Source organism: Eschscholzia californica, unplaced genomic scaffold (genome assembly GCF_041429995.1).
Source record: "Eschscholzia californica isolate CP2 unplaced genomic scaffold, dmEscCali1.0.p SCAF_3, whole genome shotgun sequence".
Taxonomy (NCBI): domain Eukaryota; kingdom Viridiplantae; phylum Streptophyta; class Magnoliopsida; order Ranunculales; family Papaveraceae; genus Eschscholzia; species Eschscholzia californica.
In genome coordinates this window covers 9,715,802-9,730,942 of record NW_028238420.1, presented here as the reverse complement: position 1 = coordinate 9,730,942, position 15,141 = coordinate 9,715,802, and the positions used below count along the sequence as shown (strand labels likewise).

At 36.6% G+C, this 15,141-nt stretch overlaps 1 protein-coding gene across 2 annotated transcripts; it reads left to right on the top strand.

Moving 5' to 3' along the window:
• Positions 1–277: 277 nt before the first annotated feature.
• On the top strand, positions 278–3,333 carry LOC147548258 (O-fucosyltransferase 23-like). Of its 2 annotated transcripts, XR_015238371.1 has the most exons (3): positions 355–772; positions 1,439–2,978; positions 3,178–3,333. XR_015238371.1 is itself a non-coding variant. In XM_086671257.1 (2 exons), exon 2 carries the CDS (start codon positions 1,538–1,540, stop codon positions 2,876–2,878), a length of 1,341 nt encoding a protein of 446 aa, XP_086527383.1. In that variant the 5' UTR covers positions 278–772; positions 1,439–1,537; the 3' UTR covers positions 2,879–3,333. The 2 variants fall into 2 exon arrangements, 1 of the variants encoding a protein (XP_086527383.1); XM_086671257.1 differs by having other exon boundaries at positions 278–772; positions 1,439–3,333.
• Positions 3,334–15,141: the final 11,808 nt, after the last annotated feature.

Below are 15,141 nucleotides of genomic sequence, written 5' to 3'. Positions count from 1 at the left end.
CGGGTATGAACGGGTTTGGTCGGGCGGATTATATAAGCGGGCAGACTCGATCGGATCACCGAGTAAGGACCTATGTCCGTGTACGTCTGCTTAAGCTCTTTCGGTCAGACGGGTACGGACCGATTCGAACTTCGGACGGTCCCGAACCCTCCAGACTCGGACGGTCATGGCGGGTTCCAGATTTTCGAGCCAAAGTCCCACCCTTAGCTGAGACTATTCTTAAATCCAACTTGGTAGCATTATTGATGACTTCTGCATCAGGCCAGCCGAGCATTTCGGCGGCCAAGGGCCCACTGCTTACCTTCCTCAGTAGGAACTGAGAAATATGGAATTGAGATTGGGGTTAGGGTTGACATTTAATTAAAGGGCGTTAAACCCGACAATACGACATAAGCCTGGCGCACAAAAAGGAATTTGAGCCTTTTTCAAGGGGAGAATGAATGTACTTGCTTGAGTGGGTAATTAGGGTTAACAAATAGTATTCAGTAGAGTCAAATACTCCAGTTCCTTTAAGAAGCAAATTTAATGTTCATGATCACCTCTGTCAAATTTCAGTACTTCTCTCTGTAAATTCTCTCTTCTTTCTTCTTCTTTTTCATGACCCACCAAATCAATCCCTAATATACTCCTTCTTCTTCTTCTTCTTCATTTAGATCTTTCTTTTTTCCTTCATTGGGAATTTCGAAGAGTTATTGCTGATTGATTACCTATTAAAGATTGAGTTTTCGTCATTACCCATAATTCAATTTGCCTCGATTTCGCCATTACTCAGGTTTCTTTCTCTCTCTCTCTCTCTCTCTGAAGCTTCGTGATCTGTTCTTACTGTGTTCTTAATTGTAGATTGGAATTTAAAGGAATGTTTGTTGTTAGATTTTTGTTTAATTTCACATGCATGTGGGTATTTAATTTGATTTTAGATTTAGAATCTGTATAGATGTTGATTTCTTTGTGTAATTATTTATAATGATGGTATTCAGCTATGATCAATCCCATTACTGTTTGAATTAGGGTTTGATGAGAAGAGTTCTATTTTCAGACTCTTGCTTTCATCATCAGTGTTTCTATGTACATGTGAGCTAGGAATTAAATTTTGAAATATTTGGGTTGGTCGAAATGACCGGAATATTTCCACTTCCACGCCTTCCGAAATTTCGACTAAAACCGGAATTTAGCTAAGTTCCTCTTAACAATAGCTTGTCAAGGAAATAAATTTCAACATATTCCGGTCGAAATGACCCAAATATTTTCATTTCCATGTTGTATGATTGAATATTTGTTTCTCTATGAAGTACAATTGAGTAAATTTCATTCATGCTCTTTCTTATTTCTTTCTTAAAGAGGTTTTATGATCTTTTATGCTTTGTTTGACCTTGTAAAATGTAATTGCTAGTTTGACGGAAGCTCACATGTCTTTCGTTTCTTGAATCGAATTGAACAGGGAAACCAGGAGATGGTGATTTCTGCAATTTTCTTTCTCTAGAAATTTTTTGTAGGGAAAAAAGGAGCTTCGACAATAACAAAAAAAATTAGACTTGTTATGAATTTATCAAAGTTTAAGAAGAATTTGGTCAGATTTATTGATCTCTATATGAACTCGAAAGTTTGCAGATGCTTCTCTTTGATCTTTATTGCTCTAGTCTTCAGAGTGGTTTTCCTTCTTGCAGTCCCCCCTACCTATGGTGGGATCCGACAACACAACCTTGATTCTTTTCAGAATAGCTCTTCTTCTTCCTCCCTTCTCCCTTATTCCAAAAATCATAATGGAGTTAGAGTAGACAAATTTGTCGAGGTTCCTCAAATTGCTTGGGGGTTAAACAATCAGAAAATCGCAGTAGCAAGATCTTTCTTGACTGCAAGAATGTTGAACCGAACTTTGTTGCTTCCTAGCTTAAGTGCTTCTCTGTATTATAAAGAAATTGATCTCTTGCAACCGATTCCTTTTGATAAGATCTTCGACTTTGAAAAGTTCAATTCCCTCTGTGATGGATTTGTTCAATTGGGAAAGTTCTCTGATATTCACAATAAGACCAATGTGTTTGATCTTCGAAAGGGTAGTGGAAGAAAATGGACTATGGAGAGAGATTTGGATCAGTTAAGAAATTTCAAAGAAGACCCGATTACTGACGCATTTGAAGTGATTCGGATTAATGGGAAGAATCCTTTTCTTTGGCATGATCATTGGCCTGTTAAGGACTATGCTAAAGTCTTCGAGTGTTTAGTATTCGTTGACGAGATATCAAAGGAAGCAGAAAAAGTTATTTCAAAGATTAGAGAGATAGGGAAAGTTAATTCCGTTAAAACATCTTCTCAGCCACCACCTTATGTAGCTGTTCACATGAGAATAGAGAAAGACTGGATGATTCACTGTAAGAAGCTAGAGCAGAGATACAGCATTACCCAAATTTGCAGTAGCAAAAGGGAAATCATGGAGCGGGTGGGCAACGTTGTCGGACTTAGAGACCCTACGATTGTTTATCTTGCAGTAGCGGATGATCTTCTCGAAGACGGGTCAGTTTTAAATGGTTGGAGAGACGGTCTCATTCCGTTCGAGAAAAAAAAATTGGGTGTTTGGGATGTTTACAAAAAGTACCCATACCTGATTCAATCAGCGATTGACTATGAAGTTTGCTTGAGAGCGGATATTTTTGTTGGCAATAGCTTTTCTACATTTTCAAGTCTTATAGTGCTCGAGAGATCACAGAAATTAATCAGAATGGGCGTAAAAGCAGGATCTTGCAATAAAGATGATAGTTTAAGGTGGCCTTCTTATGCATATAACATTTTAGGCGAAGCGGGAGGACCAAAGAAATGGATGACAGATATGTCCGATTCGAATCTTCAGGCTATCAGTTATGGTTCTAATAATATCTCTTGCTAAAGTACCTCCAAATTTCTACAGGATTCATGTATAGATCACGATCCTCATTCCTTTCAAGGCGTTGCTATATAGGAGCTAATTGCCAGAGTTTGCTTGATAGGTAAGTCTTAATCACAATCGGAATAATTTCTCATCAGCACGCTTGTGCACGTAAATTTACTTACAGATATTCAAATTTATAGTCAAAGAAGTTTGATTTTTGGGACATGAAGAAAACCCAAAAAGCAAAAAAGAATAACATTTTTTATTTGTTTTGCTTAGTGAGTGTCTATATTCTTTTGTGATATTTGTTTGTGCAGAAATCTGCCTGTGTTGATAGTGAACTTCACCCATTCGAGGTTTTATTTCGTTGCTTATTTGTTTGTGTGATATTCTCAACTGTCTTACAGAAAGCAAATTAAGGATTGGGGTATAGAGATTGGTATCATTCTTCTATCTAAGAAGTGCTTTTTATACTGTTGGTTTTTCATTATTGATTTGAATTTCAGTGAAGCAGATAAAATTTCACATGTGGATCTTCATAGCTGTTGAAGTTATATTTTGTGTCCAAGAATAGAAAAAAGAAAATTAGATAAAACAAAGTCAGACGTATTGAGATTAATGACCCTATTGATATGAGATAATAACCAAAGATATGAGATTTTATTACTCGACTAACTCAATATTCAACTCACTGGTTTTTGTATTGCTCACTGCTCATTTTGTATTGATATTTTCTATCTACTAAAGAGTGAAAGAAAAGCTATATATATAGCCTTAAATGCATGGCTGGATTGACCATCATGAGACACCTCAAGCATGAGGTGTGGAGTTAGCTTCTCCACTAAGAATCTTTAATTTCTTCACTTATCCAGCCAAAATGTTCCTGCCCACATGAACCAAGTATTTGTGCTAAAAGCACTCTTCATTATAGGCACCTTGGTCAATGGGCATATACTTCTTTCATAACACTCCCCCTTGGATGACCATTGCTTAAAATATTGTAAGAAAAATCTAGTGAGAGATACCAAGTGACACTGGATACGCAAAAAGCTGCCTCGTTAAAACCTTGCCAGAAAAACCCATTGGGACAAAAACTGGACGAAGGAAAAAGAGTACAGAGCGTAGATATCCAGTACTGGTGATGTGAAAAAAACTCCAAATGATAATATTCTCCCCCTGATGAATATCATATTGTGGACCGTTGTAGATTTACACCATCTGATTATTCAAGCTTCGCATTCCGATACCTTCTACTAGTTTTCTGAATGTTGTGGTAGGCAAAGACTTGGTAAATAAGTCAGCATAATTCTCACATGATTGTATCTTCCGAATATCAATTTCTCCATTTTTCTGTAGATGGTGTGAGAAAAATAACTTTGGCGAAATGTGTTTCGTTCTTTGATTTGGGCAATGCAAGCCGCATTGTCTTCATAAATAATGGTAGGTGACTTTGTAATTTCAGGGAGTTCACATGAAATTCTAATATGGCTAATAATAGACCTGAGCCATACACATTCTCTGGTAGCTTCATGAAGAGCTATAATCTCTGAGTGGTTAGAAGATGTAGCGGGCATACTTTGTTTACTTGATCGCCATGAGAAAGCTGTACTGCCACTAGTAAAAACATAACCTGTTTGTGAAACTCCTTTATGTGGGTCAGAGAGATATCCTGCATCGGTGTACCCTATAATACGTGAATCATCGGACGAATTTTTCGAATAAAATAACCCCATGTTAGTAGTTCCGCGAAGATATCGAAGGATATGTTTTATTCCCATCCAATGTCGCTTTGTTGGTGCCGAACTGAACCTGGCTAATAAATTTACTGCAAAAGAGATGTCAGGTCTAGTACATTGAGCCAAATATAATAAAGCACCAATTGCACTTAAATATGGTACTTCAGGACCAAGTAGTGCTTCATTATCTTCTTTAGGACGATAAGGATCTTTTATATTATCTAGAGATCTGACAACCATTGGAGTACTAAGAGGATATGAAGTGTCCATGTGAAATCTTTTCAAGACTTTTTCAGTATATAAATTTTGATGAACAAGTATGCCACTTGTGCTCCTCTCAATTTGTAAACCAATGCAGAATTTTATTTTTCCAAGATCTTTCATCTCAAATTCTTTCTTCAAATATTCTGCAGCTTTTGAGACATCTTCAACTGTCCCAATTAAGTTTATATCATCAACGTATATTGCAATGCTAGCAAATCCAATATTTGATTTCTTGATGAACACACATGGACAAATCGGATCATTTACATAACCTTCCTTGGTCAAGTATTCACTGAGACGATTGTACCACATTCGCCCTGATTGCTTTAAACCATATAAGGCTCTATTAAGTTTTAGTGAATACATGATACGTGGTTTTCCTTCTGGTAGTTTGAATCCTTCAGGAACTTTCATATAAATATTAGTATCTAGATTGCCATATAGATACGCAGTAACGACATCTAATAGATGGATATGAAGTTCTTCTTGAGCCGTCAGACTAATTAAATATCTAAATGTAATAGCATCCATAACAGGAGAATATGTTTCCTCATAATCTATCCCAGGTTTTTGTAGAAAACCCTGTGCCACAAGTCGTGCTTTGTAGCGAACAATTTCATTATTTTCATTGTGTTTTCTCACAAAAACCCATTTGAACCCAACTGGATTTACATCCTTAGGAGTTAGGATTACAGGTCCAAAAACACTACGCTTATTGAGTGAATCTAGTTCTGCCTGAATTGCGTCTTTCCATTTCGACCAATCAGGTCTTTTTCGACATTCCTCAATAGAGCGTGGTTCATAATCATCATTCTCTTTTAGAATTGAGGTTGCTACTGCAAAAGAGAATACCTCGTCGACAATTGTTTCATTTCGGTCCCACACTTCTTTCGAACATTCATAATTTATAGAGATTTCCTCATTGTTTGGTATCTCTGCCTCATCAAGGGCTTCACCCTCTTCAAGGGGTATTTGTTCAGAAAGTGTGGGTGTATCATTAATAGTCTCTTCTAGAGAACTATTATTTTGTGATTGGTTCTTCCTCTTTCTAGGGATAGTATCTTTAGAACCAATTGGTCGTCCACGTTTCTGACGTGCCTTAGACGACTCATTTGCTATAACGGTTTCTCCTGGTCCTCCAGGAATATTAATTCGTGCACGAGCATTAGCAGCAGGGATATATGATTCTGTTACCCTTGCTGCATCATTAAATGCATCCGGTAGTTTATTTGCAATGCCTTGCAAATGTATTATCCTTTCTACTTCTAGTTCAGATTGATTTGTATAAGGATCAAGATGAGATAAACTTTGTGTACTCCAACATAATTCAATTTGTTTGTTATTCACTGCAGACGAATTTTCTCCCCCTAATGGCGGGAAAATTGTCCCGTCAAAATGACAATCTGCAAATCTTGCAGTGAAAGTATTACCTGTCGTGGGTTCTAGATACCTGATAATAGATGGTGAATCAAAACCAACATATATCCCCAGACGCCGTTGAGGTCCGAATTTTGTCCGTTTAGGAGGTGTAATTGGCACGTGCACCGCACATCCAAAAATACGCAAATGCGCTATGTTTGGTTGATGACCCAAAACAAGTTGCAAAGGAGAATGTTGACCATTCGCTGTTGGTCGTAGGCGGATCAAAGTAGCAGCATGTAATACTGCAGATCCCCATGCAGAAACCGGCAACTTGGTTTTCATCAATATCGGACGTGCAATCAGTTGTATATGTTTTATGAATGATTCTGCTAGACCATTCTGTGTATGAACATAAGCTACAGGATGTTCAACATCAATACCAACTGATATACAGTATGCATCAAAAGCCTTTGATGTAAATTCGCTTGCTCCATCAAGGCGTATTGACTTAATCGGATAATCAGGAAAATGAGCTCGTAATCTAATAATTTGTGCAAGCAACCTTGCAAATGCATTATTACGAGTAGACAGGAGATTTACATGAGACCATCTAGCAGAGGCGTCTATCAATATCATAAAATATCGAAACGGTCCACATGGCGGGTGAATAGGACCACATATATCTCCTTGGATCCTTTCTAGAAATTTAGGAGATTCGATATGCACTTTTGTATGAGATGGTCTTACAATTAATTTCCCTAATGAGCAAGGTGTACAAGTAAAATCCTTGCTTATTAGAATCCTTTGATTCTGTAGTGGGTGTCCTTGAGAATTTTGAATTATTCTACTCATCATGGTAGATCCTGGATGTCCCAAACGGTCATGCCAAAGTGTCGTCACACTTGGATCATAAAACTTCTGGTTTATGACAACATAAGATTCGACCGTTTTTATCCTTGTAATATACAATCCTGAGGAGAGAGATGCCAATCTCTCGAGATCATGCTTCTGACCCGAAGCAGTTGAAGTAATGTATAAATATTCTTCATTATTTTCATCTCTAGTCTCAAGGTGATAACCATTTCGACGTATGTCTTTAAAACTTAACAGATTTTTCAAAGATCTGTTCGAATACAATGCATCGTCAATGGTTAACTTTGTACCACTTGGTAATATTATAATTGCTCTGCCAGAGCCGTCAATGAGACTAGATGAACCAGCGATAGTAATCGCATTAGCCTTACATAATTTCAGAGTCAAGAAATACTTTTTACTTCGAAAGATGGAATTCGTAGTTCCACTGTCTGCCAGACAAATATCTTCATCATCTCTTAAAAATGTACTTCTAGAATTCATACCTTAATAAAAATAAAAATAAACATAAGATATTGATAGAAAACATGTAAGTTTTATATATTACATTATTATACAGTAAAACATTAATATAATACAAAATTTACAACAACTGAAATATTATAAAAACACTACTAAGGAGAGTTACGAATTCGATTAATCATTTCGTCAAACTCATCATCGAGTAATTGATCGAACTCATTACTAGTAAGGTCTTCATATCCACTACCATAGATATCCTTTTCTTCGATGGGGTACTGCAACAGCGATGCAGCTCCATTCAGATTAATCCCATAATCTGTGACCTTTGACTCGGTCCTGACTTCAGTAAGATATATTTCAACATCGTCAGTTAAATAGTCAGATACATCCATTCTGGTGTTACATGAAGAATCATTGATTTCCATATGATTTGTTTCTACATTGGCAGTACGTTTCTTTAAGGATGCCTGATAAAGATCTACTAGATGTTTAGCAGTCCTACACGTTCTTTGCCAGTGCCCTGTCATACCACATTTAAAACAGGGTTGGTTCTTCATTTCAGAAGGTTCATTTACCACCTTCTTTCCTTTATTTTGCCGATTATACGGCTTGTATCTGTTAGCCGAGTTATTTGTCCATCGACCTCGATCGTAGCCACGACCGCGACCTCTAGAACGGTAACCACCGCTTCTGTTATCATTATTTTGATCGTCACCACAATCATTTTTCTCCGAATTTTTATTGTGGTAGTTGCCACGACCACGACCACGACCACGACCCTTTTGGTTACATTTCGGTCTTTCAGTAGAGACGGATGTGGAATATGTTTCAGAAAAGTTAGTGTATCCAGTTGGACGGACTTCTGTATTTTTCATAATTACTTCCCTATTTTGTTCCGCAACCAAAAGACACGAAATTAAATCCGAATGACATTTAAAATTCATGTTTCTATATTGTTCTTGCAAATTCCAATTAGAAGCATGAAAAGTTGAAAATGTTTTCTCCAACATTTGTTCTTCACTAACAGGAAAACCACAATGTGCCAATTTTGTCGTTATTTTAAACAGAACAGAACTATATTCAGAAACAGTTTTATAATCCTGTAGTCTTAGATGTAGCCAGTCATTTAGGGCCTTAGGAAGGATAACTCTTTTTAAATGATCAAAACGTTTCTTTAAACCAATCCATAGTAATAGAGGGTCTCTCGTATTTAAATATTCCGACTGTAAGTCTTCATATAGATGATGTCGGATAAAATTCAGTGCAGCCACACGATTCTGAGAAGTTTCGTTATTACCCTCCGCTATGGTTTTCTTTAGATTCCTTTCTTCTAAATGAGATTCAATATCCAGAGCCCAATTAATATAGTTTCTTCCTGATAAGTCAAGAGCTGCAAAATTTATATTAGTTAGATTTGACATTTGAAAAGTATTAATACAACTTACTTTGATCTTCAGATAGGTCTCAAAACCACCCCTCGTCTATGACTGAATTTCTAATTTGCTTGTAGAATCTATCGTGCTGATAACGTATTGAGATTAATGACCCTATTGATATGAGATAATAACCAAAGATATGAGATTTTATTACTCAACTAACTCAATATTCAACTCACTGGTTTTTGTATTGCTCACTGCTCATTTTGTATTGATATTTTCTATCTACTAAAGAGTGAAAGAAAAGCTATATATATAGCCTTAAATGCATGGCTGGATTGACCATCATGAGACACCTCAAGCATGAGGTGTGGAGTTAGCTTCTCCACTAAGAATCTTTAATTTCTTCACTTATCCAGCCAAAATGTTCCTGCCCACATGAACCAAGTATTTGTGCTAAAAGCACTCTTCATTATAGGCACCTTGGTCAATGGGCATACACTTCTTTCATAACAAGACGGGTGTTTTCGGGTGTTTTCGGGTGTTTTTGCAATTAAAGAATTGAATTCTATAGTCTAGAGTAGAGTTTTGACCAAGGGTGGTCTAGTGGATTTTAGAATCAAAGCAAAGTTCAAGGCGCCTAAGAGACTTGTGTCGACTTCCAGTTCTGAAATTAGGTGACAGAACTCTTTCGAATTCACCTCCCTGGTGATCTCGATACGTGTCGACCTGCTCGTAGGTCCTTTGACTTTTAGACCTATTCAAAGCTGGCCAGTGTTCAGTTTCTACAGACATATTAAGAATAAAAAATAAAGTTTATATTTTTTTGATGAGAGAAATAAAGTTTATATTAAAATATTAATATCAAATATTTTTCACTTTTACACTACGATTATAAAATCATGTAATGCAACGCCAATTTGAAATCATAGCAGAAAGATGCTGATACCATTATTGATAATAATTTATTCAGATTTAGCTATTTTATAATAAAATAAATAACATATAAAACAACTCATAACAAATAGAACATGGCACCACCTTTCTAGAGGCTATAGCTACGACATCCAGAGCTAGATCAAGTGAAGAAAGTGAAGCTTTAGCAATCCTTCATGGCCTCAAGTGGGCAGAAACAAACAACCACAATTCGGTTATCATCGAAAGTGACAATAGTAATCTTATAGCGCATCTGAAAGACAGTAATCATCAGGTGCAGTGGCAGTCCAACATCCACATTCGAAAGATTAAAGACATACAACGAAAGCTAGGAAGCGTCATTTTCAAATACTCAAACAGGAAGTTAAATGTCCAAGCAGACAAGTTGGCTAAATGGGCGAGAAGGAAGAATAGTTCAAAGATTTGGAAGAATGTTCCATTTATGTTAATTTCTTTATACTGTAATCGCACGTTAAAAGTTTAATAGATGCAATTTTTCAACAAAAAAAAAAAAAAATAGAACATGGCACCTAACAAATAAGATATTTTGACAAGAAGAATAATATAAGAGAAATGTAAAAAATGTGGACATATAGTAAACGAGCGTACAAAGGTACATATTAAAGAATCTTTCAGACAACTGTTTCTTATCTATATAACAAATGACATAGGTTTTTTGCCATATCATAATTTGCAATCATAAATCTGATTTTCGCCAAATACTTGTCGTTAAATTTTCACCACTGGATTATCTTCCACTAATTTAACTACTTCTTAAGATATAATTCCCCACTTATATAGTTGGGCACCCTCTTAAGTCAACTACTCACTATTTCCTTCTTAAATTTGTTTTGGTCATGTGTCATAATAACTTTTTTACGGTGATTCTTTAGAGATAAATTTGTGAGAATTTGATCGGAGCCTCTTTTCATTTTATGATTGTAGTTTGTCTTCGTCTACTAACATGATCAACAAATAATGTCATGCCGGAGGCACGGACTATACTCTAGTATTGTATTAAGAAACAATGGTTATAAAATGTATTGTACATCACAAAAAGGCCAATTAGTCCTAAACTTAGCCAAACATAAACGTTTAGTCAAAAAAAAAAAATTTGAACTAATTTTAGTTTCGGATAAAATGACTGAAGAAAGAAAACAATAATTAAGATGAGGTCCAAAATTGAATTTTTTATAACCAAAAATCCCTTCTCCTTGTAAAATACCGCGAATTCCCATACTATGTTATGATTTTTCAACTTCAATAAATCGTTTTTTTTGTTTCTCGTCGTAATATGTTATGAACAGAAATAACACTTTAGAACAAACATGACACAATTTTGTTGTTAATAATATGTTATGAGCATAAACTGAATTCGGACTAGTGTATCAAAATAAATTCGCCTTCTTCCATTTCTATTTAACTAGCTTTCAAAACATCGATTATCCGTTAGAGGTAAGATCTTATTATTAGGTCATCATTAATGTCATTTTTAGCAAGAGAAGGATTGAATCGAGAAATAAATCAAGTATCAGCATCTGATTAAGCTTCATTTCTAAATTCTTTCTCTAGTATAATAACTGTTACATGTATGAAACCAATTCCATTATTCGCTTGATGAATTTGTTTGCCCATGTAGACGATCAGTGGAAGGCTCTTTCAGTATATAGTTTTACAAAATTTTGTTTCCCTTCTGATTGAGACGACAATATTGTTTAGTTTTTTTTTCTCTTTAGAAATCTTGTATTGTCTCTCAACACGTTATGGACTATGGTATTACTAAATTTTTTTCATAATAAATAATGGGTTAATTTTGCTTTGGCCTCCAATTTGTGTCCAACTCACTATTTTGGCCGCCGTAAGTGTTCGACAGATCGATTTGACTTTCAAGGGCCAAAAGAATTCTAATTTTTCCAGAAATATTCTTGGAGGCCGGAATAGAATTAATTATGATTTTTTAATTTTAAATCAAGACCACCTCATCTCCTCTTATTTCCTTCACTTCATCACTTCATTACATCTCATATCACCTTCTCATCATCTTCTCCAATGGAGGTCGTCAGCCGACTAACTTTCCGGCGACCTTCAAACAATATTTATTTATTTCTTTTTCTTATTTCTTTCTCTCTTGTTCTTCTTCCTCCTCTCTTTTCTTCTTCTTCTTTTCCTCTCCCTTCTCATCCTCTCTCTCTAATCTTTGTCGATCGTAGAGGAGGATCCTCTTCGTCGGCGTTTTGGTTTTGAGACTTTCACGGTCTGCAAACCAGATTATCAAGGCTTGGGAACCAAACCATGAAGGTTTGGTTTTTAAACCTTCGTCTACATCTGGAACTCCAGACAAAGGTTTGGCAAAGTCGACCGAACCTTCGTCTAGAGTTCCAGATTCAGACGAATGCCTGGAAACCATACCGTGACGATTTCATTTCAATGTTTTTCGAGTCTGGTTTCTTTCACGTGAAGGTCTGGAAGCCAAAGGTTTGTCGAAGGGGATCCTCCCCTTCGGCAGATAGTGAATAGAGGGAGAGAGTAGAGAAAGAGACTAAGAAGACAGAGGAAAAAAAGAAAAAAAAAAGGACGAAGAAGGAAGAAAAAAAAGAAGAGACATAAGAGGAAGAAGAAGAAAAAGAAGAAGAGAGAAATATAAGAAAAGGAATAAATTTTTTTTATGGTTGAAGGTCGGTGGAAAAATTGGCTGGCTGACAACCATCATCGGAGAATATGATGAGGCGGCAATTGGAGATGGAGATGAGGTGACCTTGATATTGTTTTAAAAAAAAATCAGAATTAATTCCATTTTGGTCCCTAAGGGTATCTCTGAAAAAATTGAAGTTTCTTTTTTGCCCTGAGGGACCAGATCGAATTGCCATACACTTATGTGGGCCAAATAAATGAGTTGGTCACAAATTGGGAGCCAAAACAGAATTAACCCATAAATTATCTCCTCACGCCATTCTTGTCTTTTTTTTTTCTCGTGCATCATGTACAAAAGGTAAAGAGGTAGTCATTTTCGACATGTGGACTTCTAGATTCTTTTTTCCCGAGTCTCCCGCTCATTTCTGGGCATGGGATAGATTTACGCTGCGACTTTGGGGGAATAAAGAAAACTCTCTGGGGCATAAAGAATTAGTCAATGAACATTGATTTAAAGGGCATATTTTTATTTTAATCTAAAAATTGACTTAATCAAATATTTTCCCCTAATCTTCATCTTCTCCCTCCCCCCTCTCCCTATCTCCCACTGTCTCACATTATTCTCTCGCTCGTTCTCTGTTTCTCACTATCTCTTTCGCTCTCACCGACTATCTTTATGTCGTTCTCTCTAGATCTCCCTCTTTCATTGTAGATCACTCTCATCTCTCTCATTGTAGACATATATCTCTGTAGATTAATTTCTGTTTCTCTCTCTCGTAGTCTCTATCTCTCCGTTTCTCACTTGTGGTCTACATAGATCTCTTTGAGGAGATCACAAAGTTCGTGGTCACGAAATATTTTGTGGCCACGAGACGTTTTGTGTCCACGAAATGGTTAGGGCCACGAAACTTTTTGTGGCCGCGTAATCCTTGGAGGGTTTCGCCAGAAATATTCCTCCTCGAGGTCTGGTTCCGGCGAAGAAAACACTTCCCTTCGCCGGAACAATGTGTGTGAGAGAGAAAGATAGAGAGAGAGATAGAGAGAGAGAAACAATGAGAGATTGATCGAGAAACAATGAGAGATCGGTCGAGAAACAATGAGAGATTAATCGAGAAACAATGAGAGATCGGTCGAGAAACAATGAGAGATCGAGAGAGAAACAATGAGAGATTGAGAGACATATATAGTGTGAGAGATAGATAGAGAGACCGAGAGGGGATAATAGTGGGTGAGAGAGAAAAGAGGTGGCAATGGTGGTCAGAATTGTGGTAGGAAGTTGTGGTGGTGAATGTGATAGAGAATATGAAGATTAGGGGGCAATGTTTGATCAAGTTAATTTTTGGGTTAAAAATAATATGCCCCTAAAAATGTACAGAAAAACATAGATTCCTTAGAGAATTTATTCCCCGAAGATTATTATTTATGCCTTAAAGCCGCAGCCTAGATTATAGTGTGGCCCAAGCTTGTTCTTATGTTTTTTTTTCTGAGAAATCGACTACGATCTAGGTTAGTTGTTACAAGGCATTGATACATCATGTAAGAGGCCTAACCCAGCAACATGAAATAGGCCTAAAGCTCAACAAACTTATTACATTATTTTTTAGGGATATTTAGCGTCAGGGTCAAAGAAAAGTACCGATATTAGTATTTGGGTCAAGAGTTTGTCCGTTATAAGGTCTGGGTCACACACTAACCGTTGACCCAGTTGACTAGTGACGGTCGTTAACAACCGTTAGTTTGTGATCCAAATGCTAGTGCCGATACTTTGTCATTGACCCTAATGTTAACTTTACCTTTTAATCATTGGAACATGGGCGTCTTCAGAGAAAGTGGTGAAAAATGTGTTGGTTTCAGGGGTGTACAATTTCGATGGAGAACTTGTCAGATTTGTGAACTTGTCAGACGTGGAGCGGAGCCTAATCCTAAGCTAGTTCTTCCACCAACGTTAGAGCTACGAAAGACACGAACTCTGGCCGACGAACCCGCCATTCGAGAGTCATGGACACCGACCACCTACTGTTGGTAGAAAGACAAGTTGTGTTAGCATATGTCACTCAAATGGATCTACTATTTAGCATATGCCCTTTCAATGTATCAAGGAAAAAGTCGTAAGAACTCGTCCCGATGAGATTTCCAGAAGAAAACTATATCAAACGCTCGGAAAGAAAATTAAGTCCATGTGATATTCGTGAAAATTTTTTGGGAAGTATAGAGAGTTCCACGATAAGAAAGACGAGTATCATGAGAACAAAAAGAAAGCGATCTAGAGAATTTGTAGGAAAAAAGAATCTCATATTTCGAGGCACTGGTACAAAAAATTTCGCGTCGGAAAGACACAATGATTTGAGGACATGCATTAAGTTCAGAATAAACACATTTTCCCTCTACGAATAGTCAATTTTTAGGTTATTAAAGGTATAAAAAATAGGGCAACTGGGTATTGACTGTTCTCAAAGGTATAAAAAACTCACTGAGTATTGATTGTTCTCATTGTTATATTAAGAGAAATTTGGTCAAAACTCACTGTAAATTTTTTGATTTGGTGAAAAATGAATAGTCAATTTTTTTTAGTCTTCAGCTCCCTGATTACTTTTTTAATTTACAAATACTTGCAAAAGCTTTGCAAGGCCTTTGCAACAAC

Coding starts and splice junctions, on each gene's coding strand:
- LOC147548258 (XM_086671257.1), top strand. CDS start 1,538: ATGAATTTATCAAAGTTTAAGAAGAATTTGGTCAGATTTATTGATCTC.